This window comes from Panicum hallii, chromosome 8 (genome assembly GCF_002211085.1).
Source record: "Panicum hallii strain FIL2 chromosome 8, PHallii_v3.1, whole genome shotgun sequence".
In the NCBI taxonomy this organism is placed as follows: Eukaryota; Viridiplantae; Streptophyta; class Magnoliopsida; order Poales; family Poaceae; genus Panicum; species Panicum hallii.
In genome coordinates, this window is record NC_038049.1 from 22,610,041 (window position 1) to 22,631,297 (window position 21,257).

Here is a 21,257-nt window from a genome sequence, read left to right on the forward strand (position 1 = left end):
ATAGTCTTTCATTTATTTTAATTTATAAAACCAATGTAAAAGATATAAAAAAGAGAAATATCCCTAATTATAATTAACTCATATTATATTTGCATTTATAAAGACGAAATATAACTTAATAAAATTTTATATATAATTGTCTATATACGAATTATCCGAATTAAACAATTAATTAGAAAGAAACCGGTGGGAGCATCTAAACGTCGAACTATGATTCGAGTTGAACTACACAAATTAAATTACAAACACATTTGAGTTGATATTAATCAAGTTAACAATAGTTATGAAAACCGGAATAAAGACTTGATTGGATTTTATATCGAAAAACTAGATGAGAGGATATTATTCAAATTAAATTGATATCTAATAGGAATTATGGTACAATAGCACTACTAAATGATAGCTTAGAGTTTTAGAAGACTAACGCAAAAAGAACGGATCGAAACGGATCTAAAACGCGGAAACTACACATAAAACAGTGCTGTAGGGACCTATACATAATTAACTATAGACTTCGGGGGTTAGCAGGAAAGAAATACTAGACTCAGAAAATAGTGCTTGTAAATAGAGAATATATTAGGGTTAGATCTAAAAAATTCTATGGTGGGGCTGGATGGAGAAGATGTAATAGATCTAGGGAGTTTTCTGCAAAAATTTGCAAGACACAGGAATTCATCTAAAGGTTACTAGATCTTCTAGGGACCTAATCGCAAAACCTTCACAGCACAACACCCATGGCGCCGGCGACCACTGTAGGCCGAAATTCCAGCAATTTTGGCCACGGGAGAGCGCGGGAAGTGGGGGAAAAGAAAGAGGAGAGGGAGGGGGTTCGATTCCATGCCTTACCCGTAGCGGAGGAGCACCGAGGCGATCGAATTTCGTGAGAGAAAGAGGCAACATCTAGTCTGATCTGTTCCTGAGCATCTGTTCATGGCGGCAGCGTGCAGTGATGGCTCTATTTGGGGTGGTGGCCTGCAGGGGAGAGGCGGCGCGGCAGGAGGAGAGGGAAGGAGCAGGGGCGGTGCTGGAGGAGAGGAGGAGCAGGGGCAGCGGCGCTTCTGTTTCCTGGTGGCACTGGACATGCAGGGCTGGGCAGGGGCGGTGCTGGAAATGGGGGCGCTGTAGGGGGGAGTGCAGGGCACGTGCAGGTCAAGGCGGCGGCATCCTGTGTTGCACGGCAGCGGCGCGCAGGGGCTCGAGTAGGGCGTTGGCGCACGGGGGACGCAGGTCGCGGCGCTGGGGAGGTTCTGGTGCTGCTGTTGGGCAGAGACGGTGACGCGAGTAGGAGGAAGGCCAGGGCAGCTGTGCAGGGGCGCACGCGAAGATAGTGCGCGGCAGCAGCAACTCGAGGGGAGGCTAGGGCCGGCTACGTGGGGGACGTGATGCAGAGGGTCTCAGGTAGGTTTTATATGGGCGCAGGGGCTAGGGCATAGGGGGAAGGCGGCGTGCAGAAGAAGCAGATTGGAATGGGGGCTTGACTCGTGGAATTTTATAGAGCGAAACGCCCTGGCTGGCATGATAGATATGCCAAGGAAAAAGGGACCGTCGTGCAGCACCTGGACTCGATCGAGCCTGACTAGTGGAGGGTGCGGGGCTAAGGGGCTCGGTCGTGGGCCGAAATAGGATCAGGTGAGGGCAGAACACGAAAACGAGCTGACAGAGCTGATTGAACGTGAACCATTTATTCATGAGTGCGAAAAGAGAAGAAAAGGATCAGGCGGGGTCGTTGGGGATGACGGTGATTGAACATCATCGGAAAAACACTGAAGACAAGCCACGCGCATCGTTTTCAAGCATGACCTGATCGAGGAGAGTGGTTAGAGGATCGGGAGCTTGATGGAACCTCATAAAGATTCAGAGAAACAAGATTAAAAGGATATACAACAAGATACGGCTCGGTCCGACTACGATTAGAATCAAAATAGAAATATTTTCCAGAACACATTTTTTAAGTTTAAAATAAATCTAGAGAAGTTCAGATAACTATTTCAAACCACGAAAAATATATCCGGAAGAATCTCAAAAATTCCGAGGAAACTCGGGAGGTAAATTTTAGGACACGAGGAATCCAAATAGAATAATTGCCAGAACAATCTTTAAAATTCTCGGAAAATCCTATTGATAGATGAACATATTGTAAAACACATTCACATCCTAAAATTAAATATTTAGGGTGTGACAATTGAGAACCTGGAAACTGGATCTAGGGTTTGCTGCGCAAGTTTCGAGTTCATGCTCTAAAGCTTTGGTCCGGGTCTTTGCGATTAGGGTTCATGAGCAAAGGGTATTGGAGAGTAACTTGGATTCGGGGAATCTTTGAAGATCTGTTTCGGCAAGGTTCCGGATTTAAGCAGAAAATGGAATTGATTTGAGAATCGACTCAGATCCGGATCGGCACTTTAAGGAAAGGAACCGATGCATTGCCATCGGCTACCAAGAAATCGGCTTCTTGACAAGTTGCGGTTTGAAATAAAAGGATTTTATTTATATGGGAAATGATTATAAAAGGGGAGCTGATTGCTCCTAGAGCCAATCCATCGGCTTAATCCTACGATCTACCACCAGTAGGTGCCAGAGACTTTGCAGTGCCTGATCGGAGGAGCCATGCTAGTGTCACTATTGCCATCGCTGCTGTCGCCGTAGCTGCCGCCATCTTCTCCGCCGCTGTCGCTGCTGAAGCCGCCGCTGTCTTCGGCTTCTTCATCATCATCGTCGTCATCGTCATCCTCCGACGATCCGCCAAGCAGGTAGCCTCCTACCACCGAGTCCTCCTCGGTTGATGAGGAATCGACTTCTTCCTCCGAGGAGAAGAAGTCCCCCTCCCAGGACATGTTGTCCTCATCATCTTCATCTAGCTCCCCGCCGAGGAGAAGCTGGAGGTCTTCACCATTGGTTAGGGATTCGTCGTCCTCTGACCAAGTATGGAAGTCCCACTCCTCTGCATCCCAATGCAGAGGAGCACAGGCCTTGTAGGCGACAATAGGGTCATACTCTGGGGTGGCTTCTCGAGTGGACTCGGACTTGAAGGAAATGGCGGAGGACGCAGAGGAAGAAGAAGCCATTGCAAGAGAAGGAAAGTTGTATTAGGTGAGGTTGCTAATGGCTGAAGGAAGGGGATGAGAGAAAGAAAACTATTGGGGGCAGGTTTATAAAGATGGAGTGGAATACGAATTGGCACCATGATGGTTTCCAAGGAGTTAGATGCAGAGCAGTCACATGCCCTGGAAGTTGAAGAGGCACGCGTGTACGGATTTTGGAAGTCAAAGAGGTGAGGTGATGGAAAGAAAAGAATGGTTTCGGAACTATTATTGCCGAAACCAGGGGGGCATGTGTTATCGCCATAATTTAGCTGGGCCAGAAGGTGGGCCACGAAGCAAGATGGGCTCAAAAGATAATCGTAGTGGGCTTGCGAATCGGACCCTGCGCAGGCGTTTAAGGCCAGGATTGGCCATGTATCTAGATAGGTGTGTGCGTTTAAAATAGTGTAGATAGAGATAGCCAGGATTCATGTCGTAGTCAGTTAGGATTGGTTAGGGAAGGCAAGTCTCCAGACCATAAATATGTACCTTGGACTACGAATGAAAAAAAAGAGCAACAATCATTCACAAACAACTCTCGGCGCATCGCCACCCCTGTTCTAGGGTTTCTCGGGTAAGTGCCATGCAGCCCTGATCACGCTTCACTTGATCGGGGCAGCATCATTCCTGCCTGTCTACCTTTCTGTTTCTCGTACTGAAGCATTGTTGATGTCGAGTAACACTAGTTAGCTTGACGTTTATAGGGTAGCATCAGCTCTTTCGTGCTTTATTCATGCATCGTTTGTTACCTGTGAACGTTTAGCTATCCTTGTGCCCGATCTCGGGTGTAAGGGTAGCATCTTGCTCTATTCTTGATTAGTAAATCCAATCTGTTATGGTTAGTCTTTGTTCATCGAAGGTTTAGCTTAACATCTGCATGATTAGGCTCTTCAAACGGGTTAAACATTTCGGCAGTATGCTTGATGCTTTTCATCAATCTAAAAAGGGATTATTCCGGGAATCGGCTCTCTATTGGTTCCTAGGCCTCTGTTTAGGTTGCTATTCTGTTACCTTTCGTATCTGTTAGGCTCAATTACACGTAGGATGTTCTGGATATGTGGTGAAAGCTTTAACCATCGTAGATTGGATTAGCTTATTAATTACAGAGCAGGTTTTATATTACCATCGGATATGCGCGCTTTGTTCAAATTCTTAGACCCGATCTGATATTGGACATAATCGGCTCATTACAGCCGATATCGGGAATCACCCGATGAGCCGATTACAGCTCGGACTAATGTTTACACGTGTCTGTGCATGCAGGAAACTAATATAAATCACTTCTACACCTTCCTGATCAGGTACAAGGTCAGGTGGCATGCCTAGCAACCTAGACGCCAGGTCGTGTGCTGGATCCTGGGCCGTTGACCAAGGGACCGAGGCCCACCAGCAGTCCCAGGAGCCTCCCGGCTCCTTGTGTTGCCTGTCACTGCTCGCCGGTGGGTTTTGACCGACAACAGAAACCAATTAGTTTTCCTTGTGGCATGCCGAAGATGCACTTGGTTGGGTTAAGCTTCCACTGAAACTTGCGTAAGCTGTTGAAGGTTTCCTCAAGATTGGGCATAATTGGATGGCCTGCTGATAGGTGGCTCCTGCAATCTTCAACCTGAAGGATATGGTTGTGTAGGCACATGCTCCAGAGGGGGTGATTAACGCTTTCTTGATTTGGTCTTCTTCCTTGAGAGCGATCTAGTGGTAACTTGAGTAGTAGTCAAGGAAATAGAGTAGGACGCAGCAAACCGTAGAGTCAATGACTTAGTCAATGCGTGGGAGCACGAAGGGATCCTTCGGCAGTGTTTGTTGAGATCAGTGTAATCCACACACATCCTCCATTCATTATTATTCTTTTTCAAAACTAGTATAGGGTTGGCTAACCACTCGGGGTGGTAGACTTCTTTAATAAAACCAGCTGCGAGTAGTTTTGCTAGCTCCTTCTTGATGGTCTCCCTCTTGTCGGGAGCAAAGCATCATAGTCATTGCTTCTTCAGAGTGGCTTTGGGGTCGACCTTTAGGCAATGCTCGATCAACTCCTTGGGCACCACTGCCATATCCGCTGGTTTCCAAGCAAATATGTCTCGGTTAGCGCTAATTAAGCTGACGAGCGCACTTTCCTATTTGTCACTCAAGCCGCCTCTGATCAAAACAGTCTTGGACGAGTCGCCTTCTTGCAGCTGGATGGCCTTGACGCTGATATCGCTGGGGTTGGGTTTAACCCTCGACTTGCTAGGCCTCTGGCTGGAGATCTCCATCTCTAAGTTGGTGAGCTTTTTCATGGTCGCAAAGACTTTCGCAGAAGGCTCTAGCATGTGTGATGTCACGGCATACTCGATCGCTTCTTGGTCGCAGTCGTACAACTTCTTCAAGTCACCACGGAACGTGAGGACGCCTGTCTTGCTTGGAATCTTGAGTAGTAGGTAAATGTAGTGAGGCACGGCTATGAATTTGGCCAATGCTGGTCTGCCGAAGATAGCATGATATGACGACTCGAAGTCAGCCACCTTGAACTTGATGTACTCTGTGTGGTCGTTGTCCTTCGTCCCAAAGGTGACTGGTAGGATAACTGAACCGAGTGGCGTAGCCACGTTTCTTGGAATGATGCCATAGAACGGAGCTCTGCTGGGGGTGAGCATATTGGAGATGTCCAGCCCCATCTTCTTCAGAGTACTCGCGAAGAGCCAGTTGAGGCCGCTCCCACCGTCGATGAGTACTCGGGTCAGCTGTGAGCCCGCCATGACAGGATCTAGGATGAGCGGGAATTTTTCCAGCTCGGAGAAGCTGGTCCACTGATCATCCCTAGAAAAGGAGATCGGGACCTCACTGTATCTTAGAGGCTTTTGTATAGTGGGCTCTACAGAGAGGATTTCGCGCAGGGTCAGCTTCAGCATGCGCTTGGAGGGGAAGCTGTCGTCTCCACCGAAGATGATGTTGACGACATTCTTCGAGTCATGGAAATCTTGTGCCCCCCGACTTGTCACCCTCGTCATCGTCCTCTTGATCCTTTCGCTTTCCGTCTTGAGGGAGAAATGGAGCATTGATTGACTTGCAAAGGCTGATGCACTCGAAGAGTGTGTGCTGGGCCTTCGAGTTCATCGGGCAACATTTGTGTAGGAATTTTTCAAACTGAGCTTGATTGCTCCCCAGCTTCTTGCCTCGCGGATTGCACTCAACAGCCGCGACCTCTTTGTCTGACTTGTGCTTTCTGGGGTTCCCCGAATGGTTCTGCTAGCCCTTGTCAAAGTGGTTGTTGCCGTTGCCCTTCTTGTCGCTGTTGCGCTTAGGGAAGCGATTGTTCTCCTCATCCTCTTGATCAGCCCACCGTGCCATCATGTCACGCAGTTGTGGTACGTGTGCTTTGAGAAGAGGCCATCTTGGAAGTAGCAGATGACGTCCTCATCGGTGATGTTGGCGATGGTGGCTCGCATCTCAAAGAAACGCCGAGTGTAGGACCTCAGGGTCTCATTCATCTTTTGCTTGACCTAGGATAGATCGTGGCGAGTGCCTGCTCTAATCATATATCCTTGGAAGTTGTCGATGAAGGCCCGCTTGAGGTCCTCCGAGGAGTCGATGGAGTTTGGTTTGAGGCTTTCAAGCTAAGTCAGGAGCGCGGATTCTCAGGCCACCGGGAAGTAGAGTGCCTTGGTGGAGTTGGATCCCCCAGAGACCTTGATGGCAATGGAGTAGCATCAAATCCATTGGTGCGGAACTTGCTTGCCATCATACTTGGGGATCCCGACTGGTTTAAAATCCTTGGCGTAGGATTTCTGAGTGATTTTGGAGGTGAAGGCGGGGAAGCGGTCGTTATCATCGTCGTCGTGGTACCTGTAGAGATGGTCCCTTCTCCTTGCCCTGATGATGCGTCGTGCATTGCGGCCATCATTGATCTTCTACCTAAGATCAATCGTGGGAGCATCGTGAAGGCTGGCCTCAGGTGGAGCTTTGCCTAGAGGCCTTGCATCGCACCAGTTGCAAGGTGGGCGAGTGGATTGTTGTACCTCTTGTTCGCTGTTGCCATGCGCAGACTGCTGGCCCTAGTTGTGCTAGCGATTGTCGTTCCTCCGGTATCCGGGGCCTCTTCCAGGGGTGTGACTAATCTGCATAGTGTCACCATGGCGCTCAGATCTCGAGGGCATGTTCCGAGTGGAGGACACTGGATGTTGCCCATCAAGTTGCACGATCGCGCGCTGCGTTAGATACTGCAGCCTTTGTATCTGGGGGTTGGGTGGTAGTTGTTGAGCTAGGAGTGTTGGTCTATGATGGCGCTAATCGGTATACGATACTCCTGATTCGCAGCTGCTGCAAAAGCATTGTTGAGCTTCCTTTGGTGCATTGGGTTGCGAGCGTGGTTTTTCGTGTTCCGCCTGCGCTGGGTGCACTTGGCATTCTTCAACCGCTGGATCCTTCTATGCTCCTCATTTTCATCCTAGGTGGCGTCCGTCGTACGCTCATCAGTAGACACATCTGCATGTAGTTCATCGTCGTACTTGGGACCCAGCTTATCATCATCCGCATTACAAAGGGAAGCCATGTAGACTTGATGATCCGGTGAGTTGTCAGCCGTATGGCTGTACTTGAGTAGCTCTATGCTGCCCTCTCCCCCTTCAGAGATGGGTGAGAGGGGTTTGCCCTCCTAGAAGGACAGTTCCTGTGTGAAGGCCACAAGGCGGGAGTCGTATTCGAGTAGTTAAGAGGGCTCTAAGCCCTTTGAGTACACGAAATGGCCTTGCGGCATAGATGTTATGGTCAAACTTAGGTGACTACCCGAAAAGGATTCAGGGTGGTCATCGTGTTGCGAGTGATTGTCGAGAACGGGGGCCTCCCAACAAGCAGTGGCTCCCTCATCTTCGAGTCCTCCTCGGCTCTGGCTTGAAGGTGTATTACTAATCGACAAGTACTCTTTGTTGGAGTATGAGTAGTTGTCGAAAACGGGGGCCCCCCGACAGGCGGTAGCTCTCTCATCCTCAAGTTTGAGCAAATGATCTAGGTCCTCCTCCAAGTTGAAGAGGGACTTGGACCGTGTAGGCTCCCCAGATCGGTTTGAGTCCGATCCGACTAGTTCTGGTGTAGTGCAAGTTGAAATCGCATCGAAAATGGACATGTTTTTGATCTGCCGGACTAGATCGGGGAGCAACAACTCGTCGAGGTTGTCAATGAACTCCTCGAGGTCGCTGCATCGAGTTGGTGTAGAGGCCTCCAGTTTCCTAGAGTTGGCTAGGTGGCTATTGAAGCCACCCAAGCCATTAGTGACGCAGATCTAAGAGCCGAAGATGAGAGTTGTGCCCTCATCGAGCATGGTGCTGGTGAAGCTGAGAGATGTCATCGAGTTCTCCAATGGATGCTCGATGTACACCCCTACCTGGCGCGCTAGCTGTCGATATTTTACCACCACGCTCACCGAGGGATACCCCTGAGGTGATGAGTTTGTAGGTACAATGTCGCCGAGATCAGAAACTCAAAGGTGCAAGGAACACAAGGTTTCGACAGGTTCTGGCCGCTGACAGCGTAATACCCTATGTCCTGTGTGGTTTGTATTGCCTTAGGTGGTGATCGGGTGATCTGTTGTTTGGAGGGGGTCCCTGCCCGCCCTTATATAGTTTGTGGGGATAGGGTTACATGGAAATTCTAGTCGGATACAGCCTAGGAGTCCTACCCGATTACTTTTCAGGTAGTTTCCTACTGTCTCCGACTAGTTTTACTACTGTATGAGTAGTTCCACTATGCTAGGCGTGGGCCATGTCCCACCCCTTATCCTGTAAGATGTAGGCCATATGTGTAGTCCCGTGGGCCCGGGTCTGACACCACCAGCTCCACAGCCTTAGCCATCATATCCACACGAGGCAGGTGGATCGTCGTGGCATAGCTTGAGCACCAACGAGTGGGCACGGCAAGCCCTAGGGCACCGGTCTACCAGCTCTAGTTCTAGCTCCAGCGGGGACTCACACCTTGCACGACGTACGGCCTCGACCCGATACTTCAGCTCCGTCACCTAGTAGCAAGGCGAGCTCAGGGTCCAGGCCAACGACATCAAGGAGTCGCTGAACCAACACATACAGTCCAACCAAGCATGGTAGCGAAACACCGGTGAGAGGATCTACGCCATGGAGCAGAGGCAACTGCAGCAGCAGGAGGAGTGGAGGGCTTACTTCCGTTGGAGGGGGTACAACCCTGACCAGCAGCAGTGAGCCTAAAGCTATGTTGAGGGAGGACCCCCATGAGAGGTACCTTGTATCTTGTATCTTCCTTACTGCTTTCAAAACCTTATGCATGAAACAAAATAAAAATCTGCAAAACTAGAAACAAAATAAAAATATGTAAAATCTAGAAAAGACCAAAAAAATATTTACTTGCTTTCTTATGTGTAGTAAGCATGTGTAGTTTTCCTTGTTGAGATGATGAATAGTTGCTTTGTTAATTTCCTTATTATGCCTATTTACAACTTAGTGCTCTACCTAGTTTTGGGATTGTTGGTTAATGATCAAAACTTAAGCCTGAAACTTGTGGGTAGCAAATAGCATGATCCGAATCTAAGTTGTTGTTAGTTATGATATGGTTGAAATAGAGCTACTATGATCTCCTAAGTGATGCTTGATTTTCGGAGTATTTAATTTTTGAAAATACAAAAACAAATAAAGTTCCTCGGTGATATGAAAATTCCTATCCAGAGCCATATGTTGATCATTTTGAAAATCTTCCACATATGCAACTTGTTATCTCTTTGAGCTTTGCCAAACTGTTGTGACCCTTTATGAGATACATTTCATACTCCCATGATCAAGATCACGAACACATCTCCACCATATGCTACACTTCTACACTAGAAGATAGCAAAGTTCTTCATCCATCCACCCATAAAATAAAACTCCATGTTGTTTCATGACCTGTCTCTCCGAAGTTATCATTATAAGAAAAAGGATATGGGCTATGCAAAAAGAAATATGGACATGCTCAAGAGCATGATGAAAAAGAAAGAAAAAAAGAATTGGACACGTGAAGGTCCAAGTATTAAAAAGAAGAAGAAGAAGATAGCCCATATCCAAGAAAAAGAAAAATGGAGAGATGATTCATGAAAGGGAGTTCATACACCATCCACTAAAAATATTCACACACATGCACATCTTGATCAAGGTTTATGACTTGTTTCCCCTTTGGATCCAGTTTTGACTTAGCAATATGAGGAACAAGTGTGCCTTCAAAATCTCCTTACCTACAGCTCCACCAAAACAAAACCTTTAGGAGTAGGATGAGAAAGAAAGGCACAATAAAAGCCTTGGTGAGGAATTAAACTCATTGAACAATCCGAGAGATCATTTGAGGAACTTTGAAATTTCTTTCGAAAATCTTTATAAAACCTCCGGATTGACGGTTAATCACAAGGGTGAGAAAAATTGGCACTTTATGAAACTGTTCTGACTCTCAACCACCAAAGATGAGGTGAAGCTATATGCTCCACAGGAGTAAGTAAGAGGTAAGATCAATGCCAACTTATACAAAATCATGGTAAGAACACTTTGTTGTGCCTATGGTATAAGTTGGAAAATCCAACATTGTAGCAACTCCTAATCAGCAACTTAAAGCCCAAACTTTGCTCGGGACCAGCAAAGGGCTAGCTTTCGGGTGCTGTTCGCGGTCCTTAAATGTGAAAATCTGACCATCAACTATGCTCACAAATAAAGGAAAACCATGCCTATTACTCACATATTTGTATCACTAAACTAGTTCCATAGCTATATTGTCTATCTTGCCATTTCAAGAGCATAAGTCTGAACTAAGAAGAAAACACGAAGAAGATGCAGCATAAATGCACAGAAGATCATCTGATGCGCTACACAGGATTGAAGGGCCCACAGATCAGACCAAACGGGTTGTTGGGTATTTTAGCGATGTGCGAATAAATCCGCAAGCACACGGATACCATTGTAGCTTTCAGCTCAGAATATTTCAAGGGTATCAAATCCGAGGGAACATGTGCATACTGACTCCTAGTCTAGTCGGTCCAAGGACACACCAAGATAGGTGGCAAGGTAGAGAGGATTCCTAAGGTAGCACTATAGGTGAGTTAAAGGTCGATCTCTCGGGCAAAATACTCGCTTCGGGCACCGGCTTACTCCTGGACTGCTAGGCGACTCCATCCAGTAGCTCTACACTATATCCGGACATGGAGGATTACAAAGGACCAATAGGACTATCACCACCTACGCCCTACCTCTAGCAACCTGTGGGATATAAGGCAAACGAAGGATAACCTTCAGCCTAGACACCACGTCTACGCTACTAATTACTACTGTAGTCTAACTACGTTCGTCGACCCGTAGCAAACTATAGCACTCCGTATAAATACGGGGCGACGAACGTGTGACACCCTAGGTGTCTAAAAGACTAAACAAAGATCCAAACCATAAAATCAGGCATAAAAGAGCAAGAAAGACATAAAACAACCTATAAAAATCTACCTTTCAAGCAAATGAATATGTGTATATGTATATATGCATAGACATGTGAACTCTTGCAAAGAAACCCTTGTAACTTTCAAAGTTGATCATAACTGACTCTAAAAATTTAATGGCACATCTCTCATAACAAGAGCAACAAAAGTCTATTTGAACTCAAGAGCTAACAGTGCAAAAATTCACATGAAATGACGTGTCTTTTAAATACTTGTTTTTGGAATTTCAAAATAACTTTTTATACAATGCTCAAATGAATATAGTCATAAAAGAGAAAACGTATATCCTGAAAAGTTGAATAAAAATGGTATTCAAATATTTTTATTTTGACCTGGGGAAGAATGAGTTTTAGCGCCTTTTTCACCTAGGCCCCCGCTGTTTTTATTTCCTGCACATAAGTCCCATCATCTTCTCCCTCCTCTCTCCTCCCACTGCACTGTCCCATCGCCGGCAGGCCAGCTGGCCAGTGCATCCTGGCGCAGCTGAGGCCGCCCGGCCAAGGAGGCATGCTAGCGCACTGGAAATCTTCCACGGACCCACAAAATCTCGTGCTACCCGCTCAAGAATTCTCCACGCGGCGCCTTTCTTCTGCTGCGGGCGCTACTAGTGCCACGGCGAGCCCCCACCAGCGCCAGCAAGGCAACTACACCCCCGGTTTTGCCCCCTGGTCGGGCCTTTCCCTGCAGCTCGAGCCCAGGCCACCATCCCGTCCCTCGCGCCTATGAAAGCCCCACCAAAGGCCCCTGAGCTCGTCGCCCCCAACACCAACTCTGGTGAGCAGTCACCTGCGCGTGCACGCACCACTCCACCCCCATAATATCCAAATCAACCTTCCCACCACCTTCTCCACCTCAACCCGAAGCTGCATAGCCAGTCCCCACGCCCTCTTCCTCACCGGAGCACCGCCACCATCACCCGCACCCGCCGCCGGCTCTGTGCCACCGTCGGCAAGCCACCTCGATCCACACCTTCCCAACCCATGACCTCAAACAGGTGCGGTTTGTTCCCCTCTTGCCTCTCCCACCTTCGCCCCTCACCAATGGCAACCCTAGTCACTGGATTTCGGCCGGCAGTCACCGTTCCCCTATGCAAAGGATCCATTTGCTTCGATTTCAATCTTTCCGAGAAGCTTTCTGTAAAAACTTAGGGACTCATTTGTAAACCTAAAACTACAAGTTTGAAAACCAATCTATGAAGTTTGAAGATGCAAAACAACTCACAGAAAAATCCTAAGAACACAAACTAAGATGTTCTGGACTTCTTAAATTAAGATCTGCAACGTTCTAAAAGGATCTTGAAATGTTTCCACATAATTTTAGCTATAGATTTAAATCAAGTTTAAAGGCTTTTAGTTTGTTCCAAGAGTTTCAGGAAAGAACTGATCATGAAATTTGGATGGTAGCTTCAGTGCTAGGAGTAAAGACTTTCATAAAAATTTCATGCTCCGAATCCAAGCACAGCTAGATGTTTCGAGTACTTTTGTTATAGGCTAGATCCTTTTAAACTAAAATGTTAGCTTCTATTTCTTGCATAAGAAAAATCTGCAAAATCTACAGTAAACTACTCATGCGAGTAGGTTTGTTCAGTAAAAAGTTAAGCACCAGTTCTTGCATGGTTTGTTCTGTGTAAATAGACCTTGATCCTAGCAGTAGCCGTTTAATGAACTTTTCATCATTAAACTGCTGAATGGAAATGGCTAAAACTTTTATAGTGAGTTTGTACTTAAGTAACAAGCTCCGCATAAAAATCTCAACCTAGAAACTACCTTTACGAGTAGTTTTGCAGGAGCTCTGCATTAAAATCTCAACCCAGAAATAGGGTGACGCAGCACCGTGGGCTGAAAAGGACTCTGTAGTAAATTGACAATTGTGGTTGACTCCGAACAGATATGGAGGTGATTCTGGATCCGTTGGAAAGTAGATTTGATAAGCTTTCTAGTAAGTACTTGAATGCCCAAAATGGAGTGCAGAATAACTCGTGGCGGCCATCACAATTTGTGTCTATCCTGTAGTTCAAATCCAGCCTGCGTGATGCCTCTTCCCTTTTGATCTAATCCATTGTTCCTAAGTAAAACAAAAGTGCACGTGTCTCCATTGTCTAAATATGATGCACCTGAGCTTAAGAGTGAACTTACTTGATGGGTAAGCTGATGAGCATGAGCGCGAGTAATAGGACCAAGTGGTGTTGGCGAAGTAGATGCTGGTGTAAGTGTGGATGTATCGTTGGTGGTGATGTCCTCATCATCCTCCCCTTCTTGCATTTGAGTCATCCTGGACTCAAGCTCATCATTCTCTCCCAAATATGGCTTCAAATCTGCAATGTAAAATGCGGAACTAACCCCAAAATGTACAGGTAGGTCTAGCTTGTATGCATTATCATTAATTCGCTCTAGCACTTTAAACGGTCCATCAGCCCGAGGCATCAATTTAGACTTTCTCAAAGCAGGAAACATATCCTTTCTCAAGTGCAACCAAACTAATTCACTAGGTTCAAAAATCAATTGCTTTCTACCTTTATCACCAGCAAGCTTATACTTAGAATTCATGCGCTCTATGTTTTCTTTAGTTGTTTTATACAGTTTTAACAAGTTCAACACGTTGCTTAGCATCAAAGTTTAATTTTTCTGAATTGGGCAAATGCATTAAATCAATAGGAGCACGAGGTATCAAGCGATAAACAATCTTAAAGGTGCACATCTTTGTAGTAGAATGCATGGAACGATTATAAGCAAACTCAACATGAGGCAAACATTCTTCTCATAACTTAATATTCTTCTTTAAAATAGCCCTTAACATGGTAGACCAGGTTCGATTAACAACTTCAGTTTGACCATCAGTTTGGGGATGACAAGTGGTAGAAAATATAAGCTTAGTTCCCAATTGTACCCATAAAGTTCTCCAAAAGTGGCTAAGAAATTTGGCATCGCGATCAGAAACAATTGTGTTTGGCACACCATGCAAACGAACAATTTCTTGAAAGAACAAATCAGCAACATGTGTAGCATCATCGGTTTTATGACATGGTATAAAGTGTGCCATCTTAGAAAATCTATCCACAATCATAAAAACCCTATCATATCCCTTCCTAGTTCTAGGCAATCCCAGCACGAAATCCATAGAAATATCCTCCCAAGGAGCACTAGGAACTGGTAAAGGCATATACAAACCATGCGGATTTAATCGTGACTTAGCTTTTTGACATGTAGTGCAGCATGCAACAAATCGCTCCACATCTCTTCTTATTTTTGGCCAATAGAAATGACCAGCAAGTACATCCTCTATCTTTTTTGCTCCAAAATGCCCCATCAAGCCACCTGCATGCGCTTCCTGTAACAACAATAAACGAACGGAGCTAGCTGGAATACATAGCTTGTTAGCTCGAAACACAAACCCATCATTGACGATGAATTTGTTCCATGCTTTTCCATCCTTACATTGCAGAAGGACATCCTTAAAATCAGCATCATTCACATATTGTGTTTTAATTATGTCCAACCAAAAATCTTGCAATCAAGTTGTGTCAACAAAGTATATCGCCTAGACAAAACATCAGCAATGATGTTCTTTTTGCCCTTCTTTGTGTTTGATGATATAAGGAAAAGATTCAATAAATTCAACCCACTTAGCATGTCTACGGTTCAGTATTCCTTGACTATGAATATGCTTCAAAGATTCATGATCAGAATGTATAACAAACTCTTTGGGCCACAAATAATGCTGCCATATTTCTAATGTGCGCACAAGAGCATACAATTCCTTATCATAAGTAGAATAATTTAGAACAGACCCGCTCAATTTCTCACTAAAATATGCAACAGGTTTACCATCTTATAACAAAACACCACCCAAACCAATTCCACTAGCATCACATTCAAGATCAAAGGTCTTATTAAAATCAAGAATTTGGAGGAGAGGTGTATGTGTCAACTTATCTTTCAACATGATGAACACATTCTCTTGTGTGGTCCCCAAGAAAAAGGCACCCCCTTCTTCGTAACCGCATTCAATGGTGTAGCAATGGTGCTAAAATCCTTCACAAAGCGACAATAGAACCTAGCAAGTCCTAGAAAACTCCGCACCTATGTGATGGTCTTTGGTACAAGCCATCCCTAAACAGCTTCCACCTTGGCTTGATCAACTTCAATTTCCTATGGAGTGATGACATAGCCAAGAAAAGATACTCGATCTGTGCAAAACGCGCACTTCTCAAGGTTACCAAATAAATGTGCATCATATAAAGCTTGAAAAACAGCATGTAAATGATCAAGATGTGCCTCCATGGATTTGTTGTAAATCAATATATCATCAAAGTAGACAATAACAAATTTTCCAATGAAAGCATGCAGAACCTCATTCATTAATCGCATGAAGGTACTAGGTGCATTAGTTAACCCAAAAGGCATGACTAGCCACTCATATAACCCGAACTTAGTTTTGAAAGCAGTTTTCCATTCTTCTCCCAATTTCATACGAATCTGGTGGTACCCACTACGCAAATCAACTTTGGTAAACACAACAGCACCACTCAATTCATAAGGCATATCATCCAAATGTGGAATAGGATGTCGATATCGAATTTTGATATTATTAATAGCTCTACAATAAACACACATACGCCATTTTCCATCTTTCTTGGGCACTAAAATAATCGGAACAGCACAAGGACTGAAGGACTCACGTACATAACCTTTGTCGAGTAGTTCTTGCACTTGTCACTGAATCTCTTTCATTTCTTCTGGATTGATCCTGTACGCGCACGGTTGGGCAATGATGCACCTGGAATTAGATCAATTTGGTGCTCAATCCCTCGTATTGGTGGCAGCCCCACTAGTATTTCACTTGGAAACACATTAGAATACTCCTGCAAAATGTTAGCAACAGCAAGGGTCAAGGAGTGCTGCATATCGTGAATGGAAATCAAAGCATCTTTGCACACCAAAGCATAGGCAACAGAAGTGGTAGCAATCAATTCATTAATATCAGATTTAGTAGCAAGCACGCAAGTTCCTTTCAATCGTATCTCATCTTTCTTATTAGCAACCGACTTGACAATTTTATTGTTCTCACTTTTAGCTTTGGCAGCTCTAGCAATATCATCATGCACAATAGCTCCAGGAGACATAGGAAGCAACACAATTTTCTTATCATGGTGCAAGAGCGAAAACTGATTTAATTTACCATGATGCACACAATCCGTATCAAATTACCAAGGTCTACCGAGCAGAATATGACAAGCTTGCATAGGCACAACATCGCACTCAACAACATCATGATATGATCCGATTGCAAAATTAATGCGCACCACCTCATTACCTTAGCCTTACCACTGTTGTTTAGCCATTGAATGTGATACGGATGTGGGTGTAGTTTGGTGCTGAGTGCAAGCTTCTCCACCATATCGCTGCGAGCCAAATTGTTGCAGCTACCTCCATCAATAATCATACGATAAGAACGCTCTTTAGTGACACACTTGGTTTGGAACAATAAGACTCTCATAGTGTTTAGTGTCATCTGCATCAATATGCTCTTCTGGTGTTCCCTCGTTAACTGCATGGTCAGCAGTAAACAATGCAACTGTATCTTCACCAAAATCACTAGCGAAGGAATACGCACCATCATCTTTGACCACCAAAACACGCTTGCTAGGACAGTCATGCTGCACTTGCCCAAAGCCCTTGCAATGATGACACTGGACATCTCTTGTTCTACCTGTGGATGCAACCGAGGAAGCACTAGCAGCTGGCTTCTGGATAGTCTATGCTGAAGTGGTGGGAGGAGCACGTGGCTTGTCGCTGGATGGAGAAGGTGCTACTGCACAACTCGGTGAAGGAGTTGGTACAGGTGCAGATCCGCCCATAGAAGTATTCGTACGTGGCTATCATGATGTAGATTTACCTACAGAAACATTAGGTCTGGTGCTAGCACGTCGTCACTGCACTTTCCTTTCAGCTTTATAAGAAAGATGGAACAAACAGTTTACGTTAGTATAATCTTTATATGCAAGAATGTCCTGAATTTCTTGATTTAACCCTCCCAAAAATCTAGCCATAGCAGGTTCCTCACCCTCCACTAAATTACAACGTAGCATACCGATTTGCAATTCCTAATAATATTGTTCAACACTTTTAGTGCCCTGCCTCAATTGTTGTAACTTATGTAACATATCACGTGCATAGTAAGAAGGAACAAATCTAGCCTGCATGACCCATTTCAAAGCATCCCAAGTTTGTGGCTTGTCATCAGTATTTTTCTTGCCATGTTCTATCCACCAAATAGAAGCAAAATCAGTGAACTCACTAGTAGCAGCCCTAACACGTGCATTCTGAGGAAAATCATGGCATGCAAAATTTTGATCAACAGTAATTTCCCAAGTAATGTATGCATCAGGGTCATATGTACCATCAAAAGGAGGTATATTAAATTTAATCTTGCTGAAAGCATGATCATTGTTGTGTACCTCACGTCGGTGAAAACCACCCATACCTCTACGATTAGTACATAGCCGTCGGTGATGGTGAGCGTCTCGTTCATCTTGTTCAGTATCAGCAATATATTCATCCTCCCAATCATCACACTGCTTGTTGGTCTTCGCATGGAGCTCATCAAAACGCCGCAAAAGAGCAGCGAGACTCTTATCAATATTGCCGACCATTGTCTCCAGTCCTATAAGCTTGGTGTTGGTGGCAATCTGCGTGGCCTCCAATTGTCCACTGTTTTCATTCGTGACCTACATATCATTATTAAGTCCCTCTACGTGCAGCTTCACTTGCCTTTCAAAATGTTGTATGATGCCTCTGGTACGTGGAGACTGCTGCAAGCTATGATCCTCCTCCTTGGAGCCTGCCATGGTGAGAAAAATAAGGGCAATAAGAAAACAAGTGAAGTAGTAAAATCCCTACAGCTAATAGGATGTAGCTACTGCAAGGCGCTCACTCTCAACCTGTTGCACAAACTCTTACCAATTCTTACCGTGCTGCTAGGAGGGGACGGCAACCATCAAGTCCGCAACCGTGGAATGAAGTGTATCGTGCTGCAGCAACAAGACCTGTATAGCTGTAGTCGAATATGTGGAGCTTTAGGTGGGCTAGAACAAGGAAATACTAGCAACACGTTAGTCACAAAAGCAAGCTGAATAATCATTTAATGGTGGTACTATGCTGGTCCTAGCCTCTGTGCTAGAGATGCGAGCCTGGACACAAAGGAAGTCACAAAGCACAACCCTGAACAGAAGGGAAAAACAAACGCAATGAATTAGCCCCTTTCTTTTCTTTTGTTTTTTTGCTTTTCTTTTTTCTTTTTTTCCTATTTCTTTAGGGGAACCTCAAAAATAGATTCTATGAACAAAGAAATACAAGTGAGCAAGTCACCACACACACTTTTGCTAGAAAGAGTAGGGTATAAAGGTAATTAAAAGATTCTATGAACTCTCTCTCTCTCTCTCTCTGGAGTAAGCCGAACAGCTAAAAATACATATGAAGTGTTATTGCCTCTATTGCATAGTTCGGACTTAGATTCAACCAGCACCGATTCCAACTTGGACTTGATCACAAAGAGGCACTCAGAGTCGGCTAATCGAGAGATGAAAAGGCTACCCAAATTCAAGTCGGTCTCGGCCAACACGCGCTTAACCGATTCCAAGTCAAACTTGACAGCCAAAGTGTATTCTGATTCAGCCAAAGTTGTGATTAAAAAGGTAGCGTGCATGACCAAACGTGACAATAACTCGAAACTCTAAAGGACTACAACTAAGACCAGCAACTCGACACAACCGATGCAACCGAAAACTCAACAAGCCCTAACTAAGCAGTACTAGTAAAGGCTCAAAAGGGTCTATAGGATTGCAGGGGGGAATTTCTACTATTTTTGGCTTTTTCTGGATTGTAGGAAATTAAAAAAAATGAAGGATTGAAAGTCTTTCATCGAACAACCTTGCTCTGATTACCAACTGATGTGAACGCACTAGGGTTTGTTCCTGATCTTTTGATGAGAGGCGTGGAATAACTCGATTGATGGAGGAGATGACTTTCACGGCCCAACTACAGCCTTCCAAGGATGCTGTGCCTTAGCAACCGATACACCACCACCTATGGTTGCCGCGATCTTGTGGAGCGCGACACCCGGCCACTAGGGCACTCATCCTGCAAGCAATCGAAGAACTAGCAAGAACAAGTAGAACAAGTACTAAAAATATGAGATGTAATTGAAGGTCTCAAACTGAATCTCAAATATGGTTGGGTTCCGAAAACAAGTAGACGGGCGGCTGGATCAGCATGCGCGCCTACAAGGAAGTAGCAAAAGCTAAACTTGCATCTAACAAAACTCAAGTGTTCTTGGCGGCGGCTAAGGGTTATAAGGAAGTGGAAGAATGACCACAAGGATGCTGGGGTCGTATCCTAAACCTAGGACGCGTCCGAATTGGACTCAACTTGATACACGGCCCATTGGGCCAAAATAGGGTGACGCAGCACTGTGGGCTGAAAAGGACTTTGTAGTAAATCGACAATTGCGGTTGACTCCGAACAGATATGGAGGTGATTCTTGATCCGTTGGAAAGTAGATTTGATAAGCTTTCCAAAAAGTACTTGAACACCCAAAATGGAGTCTGGAAGAAGTTGTGGCGGCCGTCACAAGTCGTGTCTGTCCTGCAGTTCGAATCCAGCTTGCGCGATGCCTCTTCCCTTTTGATCCAATCCATTGTTCCTGAGTAAAACAAGAGTGCACGTATCTCCATTGTCTAGATATGATGCACCTAAGCTTAAGAGTGAACTTACTTGATGGGTAAGCTGACGAGCACGAGCGCGAGTAATAGGACCAAGTGGTGTTGGCGAAGTAGATGCTAGTGTAGGTGTGGATGTATTGTTGGTGGTGATGTCCTCATCAACTTTAAAATAAGGGAATGGCACAGGTGATAGACCTTGCTCAGTCCCTCCAGTGGGAAGTTAACTTGAGGGACAAGCAGATGCAGGACTTGGTTAAGGAGATTGGTGATCGATATGCTAGAATTGGCCAGCTTGAAGGCCAAGTGCAAGCACTAGAGACCACCATGGGTGAGCAATGATTGAGTTCTTGGAAGAGCAGATCCATGACCTCAACATCGATTTGGAGGATGCCAATGGACATATCAACATGCATCATGCACAGCAGGCAGCCCTTCACATCCCACCAGATGTGATGGACATTGACAGTGATGAGGAGCCCGAGGAGATAGAGGGTGTCTCCGACCTTGACTACGATGTTGTAGTCCCATAGCCCGCACAGATGGGAGCTCACTCCCCCGCGCGCAGCGAGTCATCTGTCAACAACCTTGACGACTACTAGGCGACAACTTTGGAGTACTTTTGTATATATATACTCCTCTTAGTGTATCCTAACTTTTGTGCAGGTAGTAATAGGCTAGCTTAGATTTGAGTACCACCAGATTTATGGAGTGTAGCCTAGGAGCTAGAGCACTCAAATTAGGTTGGCTTTAGTGAGGGACTGGATGTATGTGTATATTGTCAAGCAGTTGGAAATCAGAGATGTAGTAGTTGAAGTGGTCGAATCTGCAGACATAGTAGTCGGAAGTGTCACTCAAGCAGCCGGAAAAGTAGTCGAGGTATCGAAAAAGTAGTCGTACTAGTCGGAGATGCAGTTAAAGCAGGCCATAATGTAGTCGTAATAAATGGAAGTGTAACGGAGGCATTCAAAGTAGCCATAGATGCAGTGTAGTCGAAGTTGTAGTCATACTAGATAGAGGTGCA

General features: G+C 45.2%; 1 protein-coding gene across 1 annotated transcript; it reads right to left on the reverse strand.

Moving 5' to 3' along the window:
- Positions 1 to 5,188: 5,188 nt before the first annotated feature.
- LOC112903685 lies at positions 5,189 to 5,728 on the reverse strand. The gene has a single exon (XM_025972911.1). The coding sequence runs from the start codon at positions 5,726 to 5,728 to the stop codon at positions 5,189 to 5,191; it is 540 nt and encodes a 179-aa protein (XP_025828696.1).
- Between the last annotated feature and the right edge of the window lie 15,529 nt (positions 5,729 to 21,257).